The following is a 21,346-nucleotide window of genomic DNA, read 5'->3' as shown; positions in this document are numbered from 1 at the left end:
CAATGAGACAACTGTCCACAAGATACCAAAATGACAGACATTAACTACTATAGGTAGTTCATCATACGGCCTTAAACAATGAGGAAAGCCCATACTGCATAGTCAGCTATAAAAGGCCCCGATAAGACAATGTAAAACAATTCAAACGAGAAAAATAACGGCCTTATTTATACAAAAAAATGAACGAAAAACAAATAGGTAACACATAAACAAACAACAACCAGTCAATTACAGGCTCTTGACTTGGGACAGGCACAAACATAAATAATGTGGCGGGGTTAAACATGTTAGGGGGATAACAACCCTCCCCTAACCTGGGGCAGCGGTATAACTGTACAACATAAGAACGAACTATAAAAATCACTTGAAAAAGGTTTAACTCATCAGATAGACAAAACTTGTCTTTTTTTATCTTCATTTTAATAAAATTGCATGTTGTTTTGTTTTTACAGAATTATATTAAGCATTTTCGGATGAATGTATTTTTTTTATAGAAAAGAGTTATACGACATTAAACACAGATGGATACAAACAAAAATTATATTTTTAGCATATTTTAGATTAGTGATGAAATTTTAATTTTCAAATTACATGTCTCTTTTATCTTCATTTTAATAAAATTGCATATTTGATTTGTTTTTACATAATTATATTAATAATGAATGTATTTTTATAGAAAAGAGTTCAAGAGTAGTTTTAATGTCGCGGACTATCATTCCAAGCAGTACAGTAAGCGAGATGCAGGTTGGAAAAAACGTTAACCTACGTTTATTAGACAATGCGCCAATAAGTATGCACTTTTTTTCTTTTCTTTTCTATTTTGATTGCGAACTCGTCGTTGTTGTAAAACAGAGAGCTTAAATGAAATAGATGATTTCGGGTATTCGAAAATGTTAAGGTAAAGCATACAATTCAATAAATATGATGATCAGCCTTGTCTATTTAGTGAGTTGTTTTTACCAGTATAGAGGAATGCCAAGTCAGTGTGTCTATAGTAATTATATGGGATATGAAAATAGGATAACATGTTATTAAAATATGATGTTTCAAACATATGATGTCGCCCTCTTGCTCTTATTCCTTGTCTGACTTTTGCTCCTCTATATGTTCAATAAATATGATGATCAGCCTTGTCTATTTAGTGAGTTGTTTTGACCAGTATAGAGGAATGCCAAATCAGTTTGTCTATGGTAATTACTAGATGATTTTATGTATTCTTTAATGTTACGGTAAAGCATACAATTCAATAAATATGAAGGTCTGCCTTTTCATCCACTTATATAAAAAATAGCAATAATTATAATGTTAGAAACAAATTGAGAACATGTTAGTTTAAGATCAAAGCGGGTTCTGTCTAGGTCAAATCATAGGATTTTTTTTTAATAACAGAATAATCGATTAGAGCGTTGTAAGATAGATTTTTGTATGCAAAGCATACACTTAGAACCTGTATTTTAATCAGAATGAGTTTCGATTCAAGTGTCATCGATGATTAGTGTTAAGACGAAAAGCGAAAAGACTAAAGATAAGACTTGTCAATTTAGTGAGTTGTTCTGACTAGTATACAAGAATGCCAAGTCAGTTTGTCTATAGTAATTATATGGGATATGAAAATAGGATAACATGTTATTAAAATATGATGTTTCAAACATATGATGTCGCCCTCTTGCTCTTATTCCTTGTCTGACTTTTACTACTCTATATGTTCATTCTGGTTTGATCGGGTCTTCAAATTTGAATTAGTTTTGGATTTCAAATATTTTGGTTTATGGTAAAACAAAACACGAATTCGTGCCCTTTAAAAAGAACATACAAGAAACTTGTACACATTAAAAAGATAGATCCCACGTATACAAGGATCTGTAACTTTGTCAATAGGTTTAAAATTTGAACATTGTGATACTGAATGTAAACGTAAAGGGGCACTGACTGTCAAATTCATGTTCACCGATTTTAATAAAATTCTCATATCTAATTTATAACAATGTAAAGCATTTATCAAAACTATTAAAAGTCTGAAATAGGCAATTAACAGGGCATGTGCATGATAACATGTAGCTCCGTTTTTTGTGTATTTTATTCTATATGCCATCCAATTAAATATCGAGTTGACCTCAAAAATCGTCCGATGACCATATAATCAATGTAAACATAAATATAGATACAAATAGATTAAGCAAATGCGTGTTGTTGGATATGTATAGGTTTAATTGATTTCATATTATAGATGATAAAATTAAGGTTTATCATCGTTTTTACTTCTATACAAATGGTTTTTTTGTGGATCGAATCATTCATTCAAATCATTTATCGTTCAATGTTGAAATTCTTTTCCTTTAAATAACTTTACGCATACAATTCACTTGTTATCCGTCCCAAGCTAAGTTCACATATATACGGATTCAATGAGGGCAAATTATTCACTTGCAAGTGAATAATTCATAATCAATATTTTTTCTTTTCTTTATTTGACAAAATTGAACCATACTTGCTGCTAAAAGCGAATTATTAGTTCACTACTTGAATTTCATTAATGATTGAGCAATACAAATAATATATTAGATTTTTCTATATTTTCTATATCTCATATCCCTTTAAGGACTATGGATCACTGTAGAACCCTTTTTGAGATAGAATCCATGGCAAAAGAAAGGATAAATTTTACACCACTTGAATGTTGGAAAGTTGTAACTAACACTTACAGTTTTGATTATTATGTCTCTATAAAACACTGCAAGGTCACTTTTGAATGCCAAATTCAAATTAAGATATAAGTAGGCAACATTGTTATATCATAGTTCGTTTCTGTGTGTGTTACATTTTAACATTGTGTTTCCGTTGTGTCGTTTGTTTTCTCTTATATTTGAGTGTGAATTCACATTACTATAAGACGTGTCACGGTACTTTTTTATCCAAAATTCTTGTTTTTGGTTTTGATGTTATATTTGTTATTGTTATCGGATTTTGTTTAATGCTTATATATAGATATAGGAAGATGTGGTGTGAGTGCCAATGAGACAACTCTCCATACAAATAACAATTTAAAAAGTAAACCATTATAGGTTAAAGTACGGCCTTCAACACGGAGCCTTAGCTCACACCGAACAACAAGCTATAAAGGGCCCCAAAATTACTAGTGTAAAACCATTCAAACGGGAAAACCAACGGTCTAATCTATATAAACAAAACGAGAAACGAGAAACACGTATATATTACATAAACAAACGACAACTACTGTACATCAGATTCCTGACTTAGGACAGGTGCAAACATTTGCAGCGGGATTAAACGTTTTAATGGATCCAAACCTTCTCCCTTTTTCTGAAACAATAGCATAACATCACAACAAAGAAAAACATACGATAAAATATCAATTGGCAGACTTAACTCAATCAAAAAACGTATGATTAAACAATGAACGAATAAATTTGATCTGCGATATCTGAATACAAATGCACAGTTAATTAAATATTAGAGACAAACATTCATGACCAAAAAGCTAACAAACAAATTCAAAAACAGGACATGACTGAGAAATATTTAACCAATCAATGTTCACTTTAGAAAAAAAACGTTTTTTTTATAATCTTGAAGTGTATACAAATGTTAGTCTGTTTCTGTGTGTGTTTCATTTTAATGTTGTGACGTTATTCTCCTCTTATATTTAATGCGTTTCCCTCAGTTTTAGTTTGTTACCACGATTTTTTTTTCTCCGTCAATTTACGAGTTTTGAACAGCGGCATACTACTGTTGCCTTTATTTAACATCCCTTTCACATTTGTTGTATTTACTCATACTTTTTTGGCTGTAATTTTAGTCATCTACAAAAAATGTATATAGTACTGAATTAAGTGCCACTGGTGAGAGTTGTTTTACTTTACGTATTGTATTATGTTTATCTAATGTTTGTTATCATTCAATTTCTTTTGGCAAATCAGTCTCATATATCCTATCTACTTTTTTGGAGAAAAAAAAAAACAACTTTAAAAAAACTAATTTCATAGTGTATTTTGTATCAGTGTAAACCTAATTGCATTCCACTTCGAAGTTAAATGACGCAACTGTATCATGTGGTTATATTCAACCTAAAAATTCCAGGAACTAACGCTTGTACATTGACAAAAATTAAACTTGACATGCTTATATTTGACTTTTCCGGATCTTGAAATTCATAGAAAAAATAAAACAAGGTTCAAGAGTAGTAAAAAAATCATGGATACCCAAAGAAGAAAAGCCTTTAGGTACAATAGTTATGGTAAAGACATTAAGAAGAGAAGTGTATGTCCAATGGGACCAGATTGAAGAAAAAGTTAATCTTCATGATATACGTTTAGAGTATAGTCAACCATGCGCCAACAGGTATTACTCATCTAGATTATTTATTTCTTGATTGTGGCTTTTGTTATCCAGAGAAAATGATGGTTTCTAGTTTTGCGAAAAGATTCAAAGAAAAAATATATAACCAAGTCTGCGTATTAAAATGTACATTATGTCGTCTAATTGACAACGACTATTAATTACGGGTAGTGACGTCGTCATATCGTGGTATATTTTGATTTTGTCATAGTCTGGTTGTCATAGTTTGAATAAGTAGATCATAGTTAAGTTAGGTTACTTCCATGAACGATTGGTTCCAATACTTTTAAGTAAACAAATAGAAATCAAAGAAGATGTTTGAATATATAGGGTAACTAAAATATTGAAATTGATTTGGTTTGGTTAGGCAATTGGAAAGTTAGTTTTAAGTGTCTAGATATTGTAATGGTGTTGATCATATTTGTCATGGTTTAGTTGAAATACATATATATGTGTTTCATATTGATATTAATAGTCTATATGAGGGCGCCTCAAAGGTATACAATTTACCAGTTGACTACGAAGAAGAAATAATCCTTTTAAACCAAATTTGGTGGTCGTAATTGACAAACCGTAGCTTATACATTCTTGTGTGTGTTTCATTATTTAGAATTACTATTGCCACTGCTTGTTTAAACTACAATTCAATTGAGTTAGTTACTTCTGTTTCAATTGAATTTTTACTCTGTATTTCTATAACAGACTTTGCCGGGAATACCGTGAGTTCTCACTAATTAAATGGTTAAAGACGTCTACCTAAAATTAGAAAATGTAGCAGCCAGTCAAAACATAATGTTTGTTTGACAAAAAAGTGTATTTTGTATTAGTTTAAATTGAAATTAATTTGGCTACCACTTGGCACAAACGTGAATGGAATAACTTATTATTAAACTTAAAAAGTCAAGAAATCAACTCTCACAGTTTTACTTACAGTCAAATATAGCATTTAAGAATAATTGATCTCTTGATAGAGCAAAAGAAGAAGGATCAAGAGTTATTAAAATATTATGGACATCTGAAGACAAAAGTTATGTAGGTACAATAGTAAAGGTCAACATAACAAGACAAACAGCTCGTGTTCGTTGGGACAAGCAGCCTGAGGAAAAAGTGCAGCTTTATAAACTACGTGTAATCGGCAATTATCTAACAGGTATATACCAATAATAATTTTTTACTAGTACCTGTCTACTATATATATATAGGAAAGTAGAAAAGATGACTTCATTTTGTGGAAAAGTTCAGCATACAATTCAATATATACATATGAGAATATGTCTAACAACAAGGCATCCAATTCATTTCACAGCTTAAAATCCTTCTTTGTAAGTGTACTAGAATTTGGGCAAGCGTTAACATGAGTGAATTAGCTGCTTAATTCATTAGGCATGGTTTTTTTTCTTAAAATGTTCTGTACCAAGTCAAGAATATAGCAGTTGTTTTCAACTAGCTCATCTTAATGTATTTGGTATTACAACGTTTGGTATTGTTGTAGTTCAGTGTTTCTACTGTTCTGTTGTTTTACCCTTATACAGAATGTATTTCCCTCGGTTTTAGTTTGTGACCCGGATTTGTTTTCGCTCAATGCATTTATGACCATTGAAAGTCGGTATTCTACTGTTGCCTTTACGACACGTGTAACGCCCATATATATCAAATATCAATACCAATAAAGGTAATATCTATATTCATTAAACTATCAATTATTTCCTTTTCCTAAATGTGCGAAACGCTTAAGTAACTGTTTTTGATATTGTATTTTAATATAACAACATTCAACTTGCCGTTACAATATATTTCAATGATTTAAATTTATTTTTTCTACGATTATTTTTTAGCTGTATATATGGAGAAATGTTATAGGCGTAAATGAAAAAAAAAATATATTTCATGTCATTGAGGTACTCTAATGAGCGCAGTTAAGATTATAACTGTATTGACAATCGTTAACAATTAAAAATGAGCCCATAATGTATGCATTTTTGTATACATGTCTAGAAGGATGAGCTAACTATATAGATGATGTTTCGAACTTCCCTCACTAAATAACTCAAACTTTAGTGACTATGTTGAACGCATCTATGCAATAGAACTTTAAATAAAGGATACAACACATACAGTTTAGTCTGCGTCATATCTTGAGTAACATCTAGAAATTGGTAATAAGGGTCGGTAGAAAACACAACTTTACGACAAAAGAGATGATTTCAGCTTTCCACATATATATGTATCAATATTCCGGCAGCGCCTGCATTCGGAGTATATATCTTCCAATTGATACGATATTCCCGGGCTTTTATTTCCTACAATCATTTCTTTCATAGAGGATTGCTTCTTGCAAGGAAATCAAGAGTTCTAAATGGTGAAATTGAGATGTTCACTTCGCAATTCTACGGCCGCTATCACGAGTTGGTTGACCGTTATGGAATAACTGTTACACAGAAGATATCGGATACTATGTTTCTTATGTTATAACTATAATCCCCTTCCCTTTTCACGAATGTGACATATCTAATTAGACTACTAATATTTACAAGGTTGCGAGAACATGACAAACACGACGGGTGCCAAATTGGAGCAGGATCTGCTTAAACATCCGGAGCACCTGAGATTACCCCTATTGTTTGGTAAGGTTCGTGTTGCTTAGTATTTAGTTTTCTATGATGTGTCTGTGTACTATGATTTGTCTGTTTGTCTTTTCTTTAATAGCCATCGCGTTGTCAGTTTATTTTCGATCTATGAGTTTGATTGTCCCTCTGGTATCTTTCGGTCCGCTTCTAGATATGTGACATCTTAAAATATTTTTTTTTCAATTTATAGATAAAATAGAAAAAGGTTCTCGAGTAGTTAAAAAGACACAGACAACTCGAGAAGAAATACCTTTCGGTACAATAGTCAACATAAATCAATCCACAAAGGAAGTTCAAGTTAAATGGGACAAGCCTGAAGAAAAAGTTAACCCGCTTGACCTTCGCTTATATGACAATGCGCCATCGGGTAATGAAGAGTTATGATGTTTAATGTACTTTGAAATGTGAACTATATACATTAAATGTTATAAACCGTTTTATAAAGCGTTGTGTTCAACATAACTGGAAGATATATTCCTTGATATTTTCCGCCTTTTGTGGCAGGTCATTAAAAGGATAAAAAAGATTCCATGGAACTGATCAGTCACAGAAATGCAGCAAACACCTCACAATTTTAAAAAAGAATAAATGCAAGGTTAATTTTATACTCCAAAACCTTTTAAAAACAATCTTTGCTCCTTGTTATATTTTGCTGTCTATATACTGATTTTGTGTCGTAGGTGGATGCCACACACTCTTTATGGTCTTTTATATCATTCTTGTTTGACAAAAAAACCAACAAAAACACAGTCAAAGGGATATCTTGTATGATAATGTGATGTGTATGAAGTTAAACAATATAAAATTTTGCAAAATAAAAGCAATTAATATTTGTGTTGAAAGGTTTCTTCGTTGGATTATCTAAATAAGATATTGGATACTATATATATTTCTTTAATGTAATTAACTGTTTGTTTCAGGAGTGAAGCATATGAACGTAACATGTGATGAATGTTATACGTATCCTCTACGTGGCATACGTTGGAAATGTCTTCACTGTGACTGCTACAACCTTTGCACAGTCTGCTATATGGCTGATGAACATAATGTCAGTCACATCTTCAGTCGCATTCAAAGTGAGGATTCGAAAGGGTAATGTTTTGCTTTTGTTGGCATACATTTTGTTGTCGACCAAACATACTTAAGTTATTCACGACTTCTGAACGCATTGAATATAATTTTAATATTTATCAAAGGTACCGGGCTTATAAATTGATACCCAGACGCCTTAATGTTCTTTGCAGGTCTTAAAAAGTTGAACAAAATAAATGTATTGTTTCAAGTGACAAAACGTACATATATGATAATTTACAACAGTGTATCAAGTTGATCAATTGACAATAGTGAAATAGAACTTTTTATGTCTACAATGTATCTATTCTCACAAAGCATTCACAATAACATAACATTAGAAATTGAAAATTAGTTTTGATTAAAACCATACTAACGCCTGATAAACAAAGAGCGCAAAGTTAACAAACTAAATAGTCAAGTTAAAGTTCAATATACAATTTTCGAAAAGAAGCATACTGTTAAAAGATTTTTTGTCGAGTAATCCGCTGTTTTCAACTGCAAAAGTACATCTATACATTTGCTATACTTAATCAACCTATTTATGGAAGTAAAAGGACGGGTATGACATATAAAAAAAAAATCTGCTGACACTTTCTGAAAAAATAAGCTCACTTCAAATTGATGTATGATTTGTAATCTTCAGTTTTCCGTTTAAAGTGTTTTGTAGACATTTGTTCGTTTTGTTTTTAAATTAATACTACAAAATCATGAAGACATAAGCAAATTTCATAAGACATTTATTTTCTTTTCGTTTCAGTAAAGAACTACCAGCACGGTTTGATGTGAAACTGACTGGCTATGTATTTGCATTAGGCATACAAGAGAATGCAGAAGTGTCGCTTCGGAAAGATAACAGAAAAAAAGGTAACACAGTTACTGATTGATTGCCAGGTTTTTTTCTTAATTCGATTTTTCTTTCTCTGGTGTTTTTTTTAAGAAAATGTTTTAATTCTATAAAAAGTTAAATACCAAAACAATTCCTATGAAAAATTCAAAATATTAAATCAGTAATGTATGAAAATTCTTACAATGTTGCAATTCTAACAATGATTCATCTATCATCATTTTAGTACCATAGCCCTTCTCGGAATTTGATAATGCATGATAACTCTAGGTTTCAGTATATATCGTGTTGCTGTTATACCCCAATTTGTGACATTTTTGCCTATTTTATCTGTTTGTTTTTTTCCCACATCGTTGTCGATAAAATATAATTTGATACGACTGTCGTATAAGTGAGAGGTTTACATAGCTTTAAAACAGTTTAATCCTTGGAATTTTTGGTCAACAATGCCCTTCAATTGTGTGCCTGTTTTGATTTCTATTTTTTTTACGTGAGCGTTACTGAATGAAATCTAGACGAAACACGCGTCTTGTGTATTAAATTTTAAGCCTGGTATTTTTTATAACTAATCAATCCACCATTTTCTACATATGAAAATGGCCGTACAAATTCAGGAATATGATAGTTGTTATCCATTCGTTTGATGTAATTGAGCGTTTGATTTTGTTATTTGATTTGGGACTTTCCGTGTTGAATTATCCTCGGAGTTTAGTTTTTTTTTTTGTGATTTTACTTTTTGTAAGGTTGTGTCGTCATTGTCCTCTTATATTTAATGCGTTTCCCTCGGTTTCGGTTTGTGACCCGGATTTGCTTTTTTTCTCTATCGATTTATGAGTTTTAAACATCGGTATAGTACTGTTACCTTTATTTTGGACATTAATTGTTTTACAAAGATACATTTAGTATGAATGAACACAAAAGGTACTAATTATAATCGAATACTTGCAGTCTATTTTTGCAATCAATTAGCATTCGATCACTCTGATGTTTGTATGTATCGATTACAATTGACTACTTAATCAAATGGGTTTTTTGTTTCTTTAAAAACAGTCAATAACTTGCTATAACATGTTTAATATAAAAAAAAAATAAAAGTTTGCCACCGTTCTTAAAAGTTTCTTGGTATTTGCATTGTTCCCTCTAAAATTCCATTTCGAATTGCAATTGAATGAAGAAACGTATAACACAAATGTCGAGATCGACGATATACCAAAAAAGGGAAAGTTCATCTACAAAAAACAGTTTTTGTAAGAAATATGAATTTAGAAGTTCGATTGTTGTCCAATTTCTATTCTTTATACATTTTTGGTCCTATTTAAATTAATCAGTAATATTTCACAACTTAAAAGAGATAAATATGCTACATGTATTTTTATCGATTTTCAGTTGAATGCAAAATTTTACCATTTACCAAATCAGATTGACTGTTCTTTGACCCAAACATGTTATAAAAGTCTACTTTTGGTAAATTTTGTATAAAATGAGGCGTTGTAGATTTAACAATATGGTATTATATTGTGATGATAAGATTTTCTCTGCACTTCTTAATGTAGAAAAACAAAGCACCATTCTCGTTTTACTGTTGATATTATCTAAATGATGTTTCAATTCTAGGTGTAGTACTGGCAATGCAAGATGACACAATTCAAGTGCAATGGTCAGCAAATCATAAAAAAAGTCAACACAATATACTAGAACTACAATGCGAGAGCACAGTAGCACGGCAGTTTTATCCTGATCATCTCCCGATACTTGGAAAAGGTTACCATCATTTACTATTCAAACAATATACTTAGAATACAAAGTTATGACTATACTAATATAACTTAAAAATGAATCCTAAAAACATAACACTATGGACCTACACCAGATAGAAATTGTATGTATTACCGATATAAATGGAATGAAAAGTTGGAAATACCATTAAAAATAAGTTACATGTAATTATTTGACACTAAAACTATGATTTCTTTTGAAAATCCCCCCGAAAAGTAAGTTTTTACATTCTGTATTATGTTAAGAATAAATTTCCCTGAAATTTTGAAAGTCCAATACAGAAAAAAAGGCATTGGTATTTCATATCATATTTCTATCTGAAGATTTGTGGTGCGATTCTTATAAAAGTAACAGAAAATAATATCGTATTGCCAAACCTTTCAGTAACATAAATGAACTCTGGCAGTGTAAATAATTCTCTGTGTGCAATGTTACAATAAAAAAATCTGTCAAAAGGTACAGAAAAGTGACGGTAATAAAATAGCACAATAAGTTGACGCAAAAGAGCGAGAGGGGCTTCGAACAAGCATATTGATCATGATGTCTCTTATTGGACTCGATTTGAGTCCAATACATATATAGGTAATCGAAACATATTTAACTTTTTAGTGTTCAAAACGCTCGTCAACGATTCATAAACTCTCATACAATAAAGTGTGGCGTTACTGACCGTACCATTATGTTGTAATTACTATCAAATATGTACTTTGAAAGCTTTTAAATACATTTTATCATTTAATTATTTGATTATTTGAATAGATACGATAGGCCACCTTGATGTTGATTTCAGCCACAACAATACAAATCAAAAGGTAATTGATATATGCATGTTCATTGTTAGCTATTAGATTAAAAGAAGAGAAAAATACAATTTCATACATATATTAACGATATATTAAACAGAAATCACAACTTTTTTGGTCTGTTCGTGGTCCGTCTCCGCACTGAATATAAGTTGTTATGGAGTTCAAATATGTTTAGCCCTTAGTGGTAGTTTCAACTCAGTCACTATGCAACTGTATCAAATACATCTAAAGCTTACTGCACCTGGGATTAGTCTATTTTATGAGCTTAACTTATTTAAATGGAATACATAATTGGGAAAGTGACATTTTAGAATAGCCTCTTCATGGTCTTAGTTTACGAATGTATGTACCAACGGCTCCATCATATATCATTCGAAAGTCAAATAGTTAAATAGACGGTTGCTGCTCATAAGGAAGCTATTAAACGAAGAGTTCCAAATTGCGAAGTTGCTTCATCATTTAAGAATTGAATGCTTCTTTTTGTAAATTTATTGTGGTGTAAAAGCGTTGACCGAAGTACATTTTGTATGAAGCGCGGAAGCGCTTCATTCTAAAAATGTACGCACGGTCAACGCTTTTACAACCCTATTTTTGCGCCTGTCCCAAGTCAGGAGCCTCTGGCCTTTGTTAGTCTATTATTATTATAATTTTAGTTTCTTGTGTACAATTTGGAAATTAGTATGGCGTTCATTATCACTGGACTAGTATATATTTGTTTAGGGGCCAGCTGAAGGACGCATCCGGGTGCGGGAATTTCTCGCTACATTGAAGACCTGTTGGTGACCCTCTGCTGTTGTTTTTTATTTGGGCGGGTTGTTGTCTCTTTGACACATTCCCCATTTCCGTTCTCAATTTTATTATAATTACATTTTTTAGCTATGATCAAGAAAACACGAATTTTATATATTTTATTTTTTAATTCACCTGTGCACTTTTTTGTTGGAGCACGTGTTATCATGAGTGAAAAGTTGTATTGAGCAATGCATCTGCTTACGGAATAACACGTGATGTGCAGTTAGCCAATAAGAATAAAATATTATAATGAAACATACATCTAATGTAATTATTATGGCATATCCGTTTCAAGTGATAGCGGCTATGTTCTTAGTGTAGTTACTACAATCCCTCACCCTTTTCACAAATGTGACCTACATTATTAGAGGTGATTATAAACGTTTAACCAAGATACAAATTAAATTATATAGATTCAGGTGAACATTCGGTATCAGATCGATAAGGAACAGAAAAGATCATATAAACCTGTACTGTACCTTATTTTTGCAAATAAACTGAACACAGATTACAAAGACGATAGATGTCAACTGATGGATGAAGTCTTTGAATATTCAAGTATGTAATTTTAAATCTCTAACATAAAATATAAAGTAGCAATATGCATACAGGTATTTTATGTCTTTACCTCTTATTTCTGCTCTCTGTCATGAAAGACGTTTTACAAGAATTCATTTATCTAGACTATACGCATGTTTGTTAATATGATTTCGTTTTCTTTAACATTTACGAAAGAGAAACGACAGATACTAAACTGACATCCAAAGTCGAAAACAAACTTACAATGTCATAGCAAAAAAAGAATGAAAAATGACAAAAAGGTCACACAGCAGTAAAAAAAATGCAGCACAGAGTTATAAAAACTGAGCAATAATTAAAAAAAACCAAAAGAACCGAACTCAGAAGAAAATTTCCAATTGGAAAGGTCGTAATCAAAAGGCAAAATCAAAAGCTCAAACAAATCAAACGAATGGATAACAACTGTCACATTCCTGACTTGGTACTGTCATTTTCTCATGTAGAAACCAACACCAACCCGTACTAAATTGTTAAGCGACGTCATAATTATAATAACTGTTTACAACTTTAGTAAGGCATTATATGTTAACATTTCACATTAACGATAATAATACTGATGTAATATTATATTAGCAACTCCAAACTTTTGAGACTGATTCAAATTTTATAAAAACAAAAACATACTAAAAAATTTATCAAAATTCACTATTTAATTGTTTCAGGCATTAAAATGCACATATTCATTGCAATATAATCATGGTTTTAAATCATTTCAAAATTGAGGAATGTGTCTCAAATTCATTTTTGCGCTCTGGCTTTAATTTGTTCTTTTTGTTGTTTTTAACAGCTCTCAAATTTTTCTTCTGGGAACTTTTACATATTTTGACCTCAATAAACACAGATTTATAATATGTTATGGTTGAAATGCGCACGTATTGCAATTAAATCAATAAAACGAATTGGAAAGAACTTGACTTGATTTAAGAAAAAAATAAATGAGCATACATACTTGTTTATATCGTTTCGACATATGATATCTTCTCACTGATTCCATTGCTCAGACTGTTGATTTTGTTACAAAAAGACTATCGACTCAAGTTGAACTTGTATTCTAACATGAAATACAGACCTCTCAACTGTACAATACTCCAAAAGTATAACTCTATTATAAAAATGAAGTATAAACCTGTTCCAAGTGTAAAATGACAAAACTGTAATACTAGAAGACATAAAAGAAAGGCGAAAAATACCAGAGGAACAGTCAAACTCATAAATCAAAAATAAACTGACAACGCCATGGCTAAAATGAAAAGGACAAACAGACATATAACAGTACACAGGAAACAACGTAGAGAAACTAAAGACTGAGCAACACGAACCCCACCAAAAACTGGGGGTGATATAACGTGCTCCGGAAGGGTAAGCAGATTCCGCTTCAAATGTGGCATCCGTCGTGTTGCTCATGTTAATACAAACCCGGTAACATATAGATGAAAACATTGTGTTCCCAATGTAAGTTTTGAACTCAGACTGTTTGTTAACATAAATGTTTGGTGTATTGAACTTTAACGCTCTATTATTGCCACTCTAACATTACATTTACAGACGTTATAAATTCCGTCACATTTACAGATGCTCCTTAATTTCGTTACATTTACAGATGTTATAACGTTCCATCACTTTCACAGATATTGCTGTTTCCTTCGACTTATAAATGTTTATAGTCCACTTTTGGACCTGACCCCTTTGTTTTTTTCAAAAACGAATTTAACTATGAAAAATGAAGATACTGTTATATCAGATTAATGAAATATCTTAATACAATTCTTCGACGATCATCTTACAGAAAGGACAAAATTGCCATGCCATGTCATCGGGAAGAAGGTACTGTTTCTGCATGGTTCTTCGAGTGTTGTATGCATTCACCCTACCACTAGTGATCGTACAATCAAGGTAACTGTACATATGTAGTTCATAATGTAAATAGCAATCGAGTTGCTTTTACATACAGACATTCTTTAAACCCGCCGGACATTGTTACTTTGCATATTTAGTTCATATTCATATTTTGAAAGAAACTAAATGCAACTTTCTCATAATGTGTGTTCATATGCAATTGAAATTACATGGTTCATTACTTATTCTGATTCGCATGATGAACATTCCTTTTCTGTCTATGCAATATTACGAAAGGTAGAGTTTCACCATCGTCAGGAAGCATTGGTTAACTTTCCAAAAGAGACCAAAATTGACACAGCTATAGGTCACCGTTCGACCTTCAACAATTAGCAAAACCCATGCCGCATAGTCAGCTATAAAAGGCCCCGAAATGACAATGTAAAACAACTCAAACAAGAAAACTAACGACCTTATTTATGTACAAAAAATGAACGAAAAACAAAAATGTAACACATAAACAAACGACAACCACTGCATTACAGGCTCTTGACTTGGGACAGGCACTTGCATACAGAAGGTTTGGTAGATACATTGCCATGTTCAAAGTTTTAGCTGTTTGTGTGTACGTTTTATTCGTCTTTTTTATGCATTCTTTTCTACATTAATTGTTCTCTGTTCTGTATTGTCGAGTGCGTTTTATTTCTTATTCTCATATTTTTTACATAATGGTTTGCCTTCCTATCAAAATATTATGTTTAATAGTGTTTGATGTAATAAAATTGTCTTACATTTTTGTTTTTATCAATATAAGGAATTGGTGAAGAAAGGATTTCGAATTTTCGAAAGAGGGGATACAAACACCGAAGAAAGTGAAATCAAATACTTCATCAGAATGGCAGAATGTAAGTTTTCCAATTGAACCAATGAGAAGCAAATTTTTATGTAGCAATTTTGAGCAGCGCCTGTATATAGAGTGTATTTATCCAAGTTGATACCATTTTCCAGGGGATGTTTTTTATCATGATTTCTCTGTCTTTTTTTCTTCTTATATGTATATATATTAACTGTATGTCCTTCTTATCGAAGATTTTTCAAGTATTAAAAAAGATTGTACAATAATGATATTTACATATTGATCAAGACATGATAGCAATTGAATGATTTAAATGTCACATATTAATTAGAGTGATTGAATCAGTTGAATGTCACTTTAAAGTAAATGATAATATTTCTGAAGGTAAGTTAACTGTTATAAAAAAACGCTGCACATTCGATAAACATGTGTAATACAAGTTTTGGAGAATTAAATACTGTTATCATTATCCAGATCATATTGCGTATAACATGACAAAAGTGTTGCTGTGAATGTGGATGACTCTATATTGTCTAGATAAACACTGAACACAATCGTATTAATACTTATTAGGTCCTCCCAAAGCTTTGCTTTTAAGTCGGATAGACGATCGCACATACACATGATATGTTCAATAACGTTAAAGAAAAACTGGCCACATTTATTGCATAAGAGAGGCGACTCTTCTGTTCGGATGACGGAACATAGGTCAACAATATATTTAGCACCTTCTCTGAAATTAGGATTAGTTTTAGCAATAACCCAAGCTCTGTGCGGTACAATGTGTTTGTGAATTGTAAGGAGAATTTTAAAGTCACTGTCAATAGTTATCAAAAGTACCAGGATTATAATTTTATACGCCAGACGCGCGTTTCGTCTACATAAGACTCATCAGTGACGCTCAGATCAAAATAGTTAAAAAGCCAAATAAATACAAAGTTGAAGAGCATTGAGGACCCAAAATTCCGAAACGTTGTGCCAAATACGGCTAAGGTAATCTACTCCTGGGGTAAGAAAATCCTTATTTTTTCAATAAAAAATTCAAAGTTTTGTAAACAGAAAATTTATAAAAATGACCATATAATTGATATTCATGTCAACACCGAAGTGCTGACTACTGTGCTGGTGATACCCTCGGGGACGAAACGTCCACCAGCAGTGGCATCGACCGAGTTGTGTAAATAGTTATCAAAAGTACCAGGATTATAATTTTATACGCCAGACGCGCGTTTCGTCTACATAAGACTCATCAGTGACGCTCAGATCAAAATAGTTAAAAAGCCAAATAAATACAAAGTTGAAGAGCATTGAGGACCCAAAATTCCGAAACGTTGTGCCAAATACGGCTAAGGTAATCTACTCCTGGGGTAAGAAAATCCTTATTTTTTCAATAAAAAATTCAAAGTTTTGTAAACAGAAAATTTATAAAAATGACCATATAATTGATATTCATGTCAACACCGAAGTGCTGACTACTGGGCTGGTGATACCCTCGGGAACGAAACGTCCACCAGCAGTGGCATCGACCCAGTGGTGTAAATAGTTATCAAAAGTACCAGGATTATAATTTTATACGCCAGACGCGCGTTTCGTCTACATAAGACTCATCAGTGACGCTCAGATCAAAATAGTTAAAAAGCCAAATAAATACAAAGTTGAAGAGCATTGAAGACCCAAAATTCCGAAACGTTGTGCCAAATACGGCTAAGGTAATCTACTCCTGGGGTAAGAAAATCCTTATTTTTTCAATAAAAAATTCAAAGTTTTGTAAACAGAAAATTTATAAAAATGACCATATAATTGATATTCATGTCAACACCGAAGTGCTGACTACTGGGCTGGTGATACCCTCGGGGACGAAACGTCCACCAGCAGTGGCATCGACCCAGTGGTGTAAATAGTTATCAAAAGTACCAGGATTATAATTTTATACGCCAGACGCGCGTTTCGTCTACATAAGACTCATCAGTGACGCTCAGATCAAAATAGTTAAAAAGCCAAATAAATACAAAGTTGAAGAGCATTGAGGACCCAAAATTCCGAAACGTTGTGCCAAATACGGCTAGGTAATCTTCTCCTGGGGTAAGAAAATCCTTATTTTTTCAATAAAAAATTCAAAGTTTTGTGAACAGAAAATTTATAAAAATGACCATATAATTGATATTCATGTCAACACCGAAGTGCTGACTACTGGGCTGGTGATACCCTCGGGGACGAAACGTCCACCAGCAGTGGCATCGACCCAGTGGTGTAAATAGTTATCAAAAGTACCAGGATTATAATTTTATACGCCAGACGCGCGTTTCGTCTACATAAGACTCATCAGTGACGCTCAGATCAAAATAGTTAAAAAGCCAAATAAATACAAAGTTGAAGAGCATTGAGGACCCAAAATTCCGAAACGTTGTGCCAAATACGGCTAAGGTAATCTACTCCTGGGGTAAGAAAATCCTTATTTTTTCAATAAAAAATTCAAAGTTTTGTAAACAGAAAATTTATAAAAATGACCATATAATTGATATTCATGTCAACACCGAAGTGCTGACTACTGGGCTGGTGATACCCTCGGGAACGAAACGTCCACCAGCAGTCAACTGATATTCTTTGTTGCCATCTGTTGTTTTCAGAATACGCTATGGAAGTGGAAATATATCTGTTCTATACAACCTTACTTGGGAAGCTGCCTGTATTAATGAAATATTCAACAAAGTTTATCAAATCATATCTAACGGCTATTTTGATTAAATCTGATACAAAACCATTTTGCTTTTTAGCACATTTGTTTCTAAGTCGTAGTAATAGTATACGTTTTTGAAGCAAGTTATTGTCCATCCTACATAATCTTCCAAAAAATTGTAACTTACACTTGTCAATATAGCACTCCACAGGAAGTCAACCGAGTAAGCTTGTGTACTTGTCGGGTCGTGTTCGTGCAGGAAGTCCTTGAATTATTTTACATATATATTTGTGAGAACGTTCTAACATAGTTAATTCAGTATTTGACCGTACCAAAGCTTACACGCAAACATTGCCTTTGGATAACACATCTGAAATACTATTTTGGAGCACGTTAATAGATTAAGAAAGGATGGGTATATTCCGGATTTCATTTCAAAATCCGGCATGCATTTAAAGTTCTGGACATGCTCTTAAATTCAGCATTTAATATAATTCCAACATGCTTGGTTGATGTTACTACTGGAATGTCCGCTCCGTAAAGTTTAAATGGTTGACTGATGGTAGCACATTTTGAAGAACCAAATTTCAGTACTTTGCTTTTTGCTGATGAAAATCTTTAGCCCCAATTTTTACTATATGTTTGGCAAATGTTCATTAAAGTTTTCATACCTTTTGAAGTTGTAGATATAAGGGCAATGTCGTCCGCTTGTACGGTACTGATTACTCGAAGATTGAATAGCATACTTCCATAAGGACTTTCATCTAATTGTCTAAGAAGATCATTTATGAACACTAAATAAAAGATAGCAGACAGTATACCGCCTTGTTTTACGCCTCTTTTGAGTTTAAACCATTTTGAACACTTTCCTTTAAATTGCACAAGATTTCTGATACATTTTATAGATCAACAGTTAAGTTAAACCTCGAACTCAATATATATACAACGTAACTAATAGTCCTTTGTGCCAAAGAGTATCAAATGCTTTCATGCTGTCCAGAAGTGTTACGATAATATTGCTGTGACGCTCCAAATTATGGTGTACGACTTAGTGCCTGTTAAAACTTGCATGTGTGCTAGATAATGTCTTCTGGTAGGCAACTTGTGATTGGTGTGGAAAGTTGTGATGAAGCGATGGTAAACGAGTATATAATGCCTTTTCAGACAGTTTTGATATGCTACATAGAAGAGAAATTCCCCGATATAAATTCGAATCAGACTTTGATTTGTTTCCATCTTTGAATAGAGGTATGATACAACTGTCTTTCCAGCTTATCGGTGTGTAGCATGTTTCCAGTACAAGATTAAACAAACTACATAGATGACACTGAAGTAGCTTTCCGCCGTGTTTCAAATGTTCGTAACAGAACCCTGACGATTTGTTATGCGGAAAATTGTCGCAACGTTTATATAGTTCGTCGAAAGTAAATTCCTCGATATTTTCATTTGTGTTTGTACGGATAGTTTCTAACAAGTCGTTGATAGTATTATCGACAGCTTTTTCATTCACAGGGTTGATCAAGTTGCTATCGAAACTGAATACAGATTGGAAATGAGTCACCCAACCGTCACGTATTTCGTCTGAAGAAATAAGTTGAATACCGCTAATATTTAATTGTTGACAATGCGATACACTTTTCCGGCCACTTTTTATCACAGACCATACAAAACGTTGATCACAGTCTACAGATTCTTCGATTTTACGATTTATTTCACTAATGTAGCTTTCATATGCTAGCTCAAGCTGTTTTCTAAATTTCAATTTAGCGGTTTTGTAATCACTGTAATGTTTGTCATTACAGTCGTGAAATTTGCCATTCTCAATCCATGTTCGACGTTGTAATTTCATAATTGTATGATATTCTTTCACAGATTTTGTCCAATACGGTTTTAAATGTTTTACATACATGTACTGTTTACCGGGAAGAGTCTCGATATCGGCTCTCAAAATAACATTCACTATTCCGCTGTAGTATTGTTCAATATTAACCGGAGTAGCAGTTGGTGTTTTAATGTCCCATAAATAAAGGCAACAGTAGTATACCGCTGTTCAAAACTCATAAATCCATGGACAAAAAACAAAATCGGGGTAACAAACTAAAACTGAGGGAAACGTATTAAATATAAGAGGAGAACAACGACATAACACCGAAACGTAACACACACAGAAACGGACCAAGCATCAGACAAAACACCACGAGAATAACAAATATAACATGAAAACCAAATACATGAATTTGGGATAGACAAGTACCGTGCCACGTCTTATCTCAATTTCTCAAAAATAAGAGAAAACACCAACGACTTAACGTTAAAATGCAACACACATAGACACGAACAATAATATAACAATGGCCATCTTCCTGACTTGGTACAGGACATTTTAAAAGGGGAATAAAAGTGAAAAAGGTACAAAGTTGTACAGCACTGAAGATAAAAAGTTGAAAAGGTTTTGCCAAATACGGCATTGTTTTTATGCCCGGGATAAGAACATCCTTATTATATAGAACAATTCATGCTATTGCAAACAGTAAATTTTAACAAATGAATATGAAAGAGATATACATAATGAAACTGAAGTATTAACTAATTACAGAAAATTAAACCCAAATACATAATGCTATTAAAGTTTAACACAGAATAGACACACCGGAATCAGTCCAGGCGTCAACGTAATTAAAAACATTGTGACACGGCAAAGGAATAAACGGCTATAGCACCGTTCTGTACAGCTTTAGTCCATGATATACGCCTTTGATCACTAAGATCATCGTCTTTAGATACATAGATTGTATTGTCCGATAGGGCAAACGAACATCTAATGGGCTAATGGTCTGAAACGTTAAACATATGTTCGTCAGAGACTTGAATTTTTGAACATTTGGTTAGATTTTCAATGTATTAGTGGCGGTTTTTGGTCCTCCTTGATAGGACTGAAAGGTACAAACTGGCCCATTTCCATTTGTTTGCAGATATAGAGAACGCAGATTATATTCCTGCATAAATGACCGAAAACTGTCACTTCGTTTATCATAATCGAACGTGTATCTTGGACCTTCAATTTTACAATTGAAATCTCCAATAAGGACAACAGTTCCCATAGTTGAATAAATGCTATAGACA

The 21,346-nt window shown here is 32.5% G+C and overlaps 1 protein-coding gene across 2 annotated transcripts in view; it reads left to right on the top strand.

Moving 5' to 3' along the window:
• LOC139527996 (uncharacterized) overlaps positions 1-21,346 on the top strand; it is a 289,349-nt gene that overhangs the window by 37,248 nt on the left and 230,755 nt on the right. The window contains exons 5-15 of one of the 2 annotated variants that reach the window (XM_071323756.1): positions 677-790; positions 4,176-4,359; positions 5,328-5,506; positions 7,174-7,350; positions 7,904-8,075; positions 8,815-8,921; positions 10,516-10,662; positions 11,437-11,489; positions 12,689-12,833; positions 14,641-14,747; positions 15,505-15,595. The exons of the other annotated variant lie outside the window; for it this stretch is intronic. Of the exons in view, the coding sequence (XP_071179857.1) occupies positions 677-790; positions 4,176-4,359; positions 5,328-5,506; positions 7,174-7,350; positions 7,904-8,075; positions 8,815-8,921; positions 10,516-10,662; positions 11,437-11,489; positions 12,689-12,833; positions 14,641-14,747; positions 15,505-15,595 (1,476 nt within the window). The remainder of the gene's footprint in view (positions 1-676; positions 791-4,175; positions 4,360-5,327; positions 5,507-7,173; positions 7,351-7,903; positions 8,076-8,814; positions 8,922-10,515; positions 10,663-11,436; positions 11,490-12,688; positions 12,834-14,640; positions 14,748-15,504; positions 15,596-21,346) is intronic. 2 annotated transcript variants of the gene reach the window in all.

This window comes from Mytilus edulis, chromosome 6 (genome assembly GCF_963676685.1).
Source record: "Mytilus edulis chromosome 6, xbMytEdul2.2, whole genome shotgun sequence".
Taxonomy (NCBI): domain Eukaryota; kingdom Metazoa; phylum Mollusca; class Bivalvia; order Mytilida; family Mytilidae; genus Mytilus; species Mytilus edulis.
This window is presented reverse-complemented; position numbering and strand designations above follow the sequence as displayed.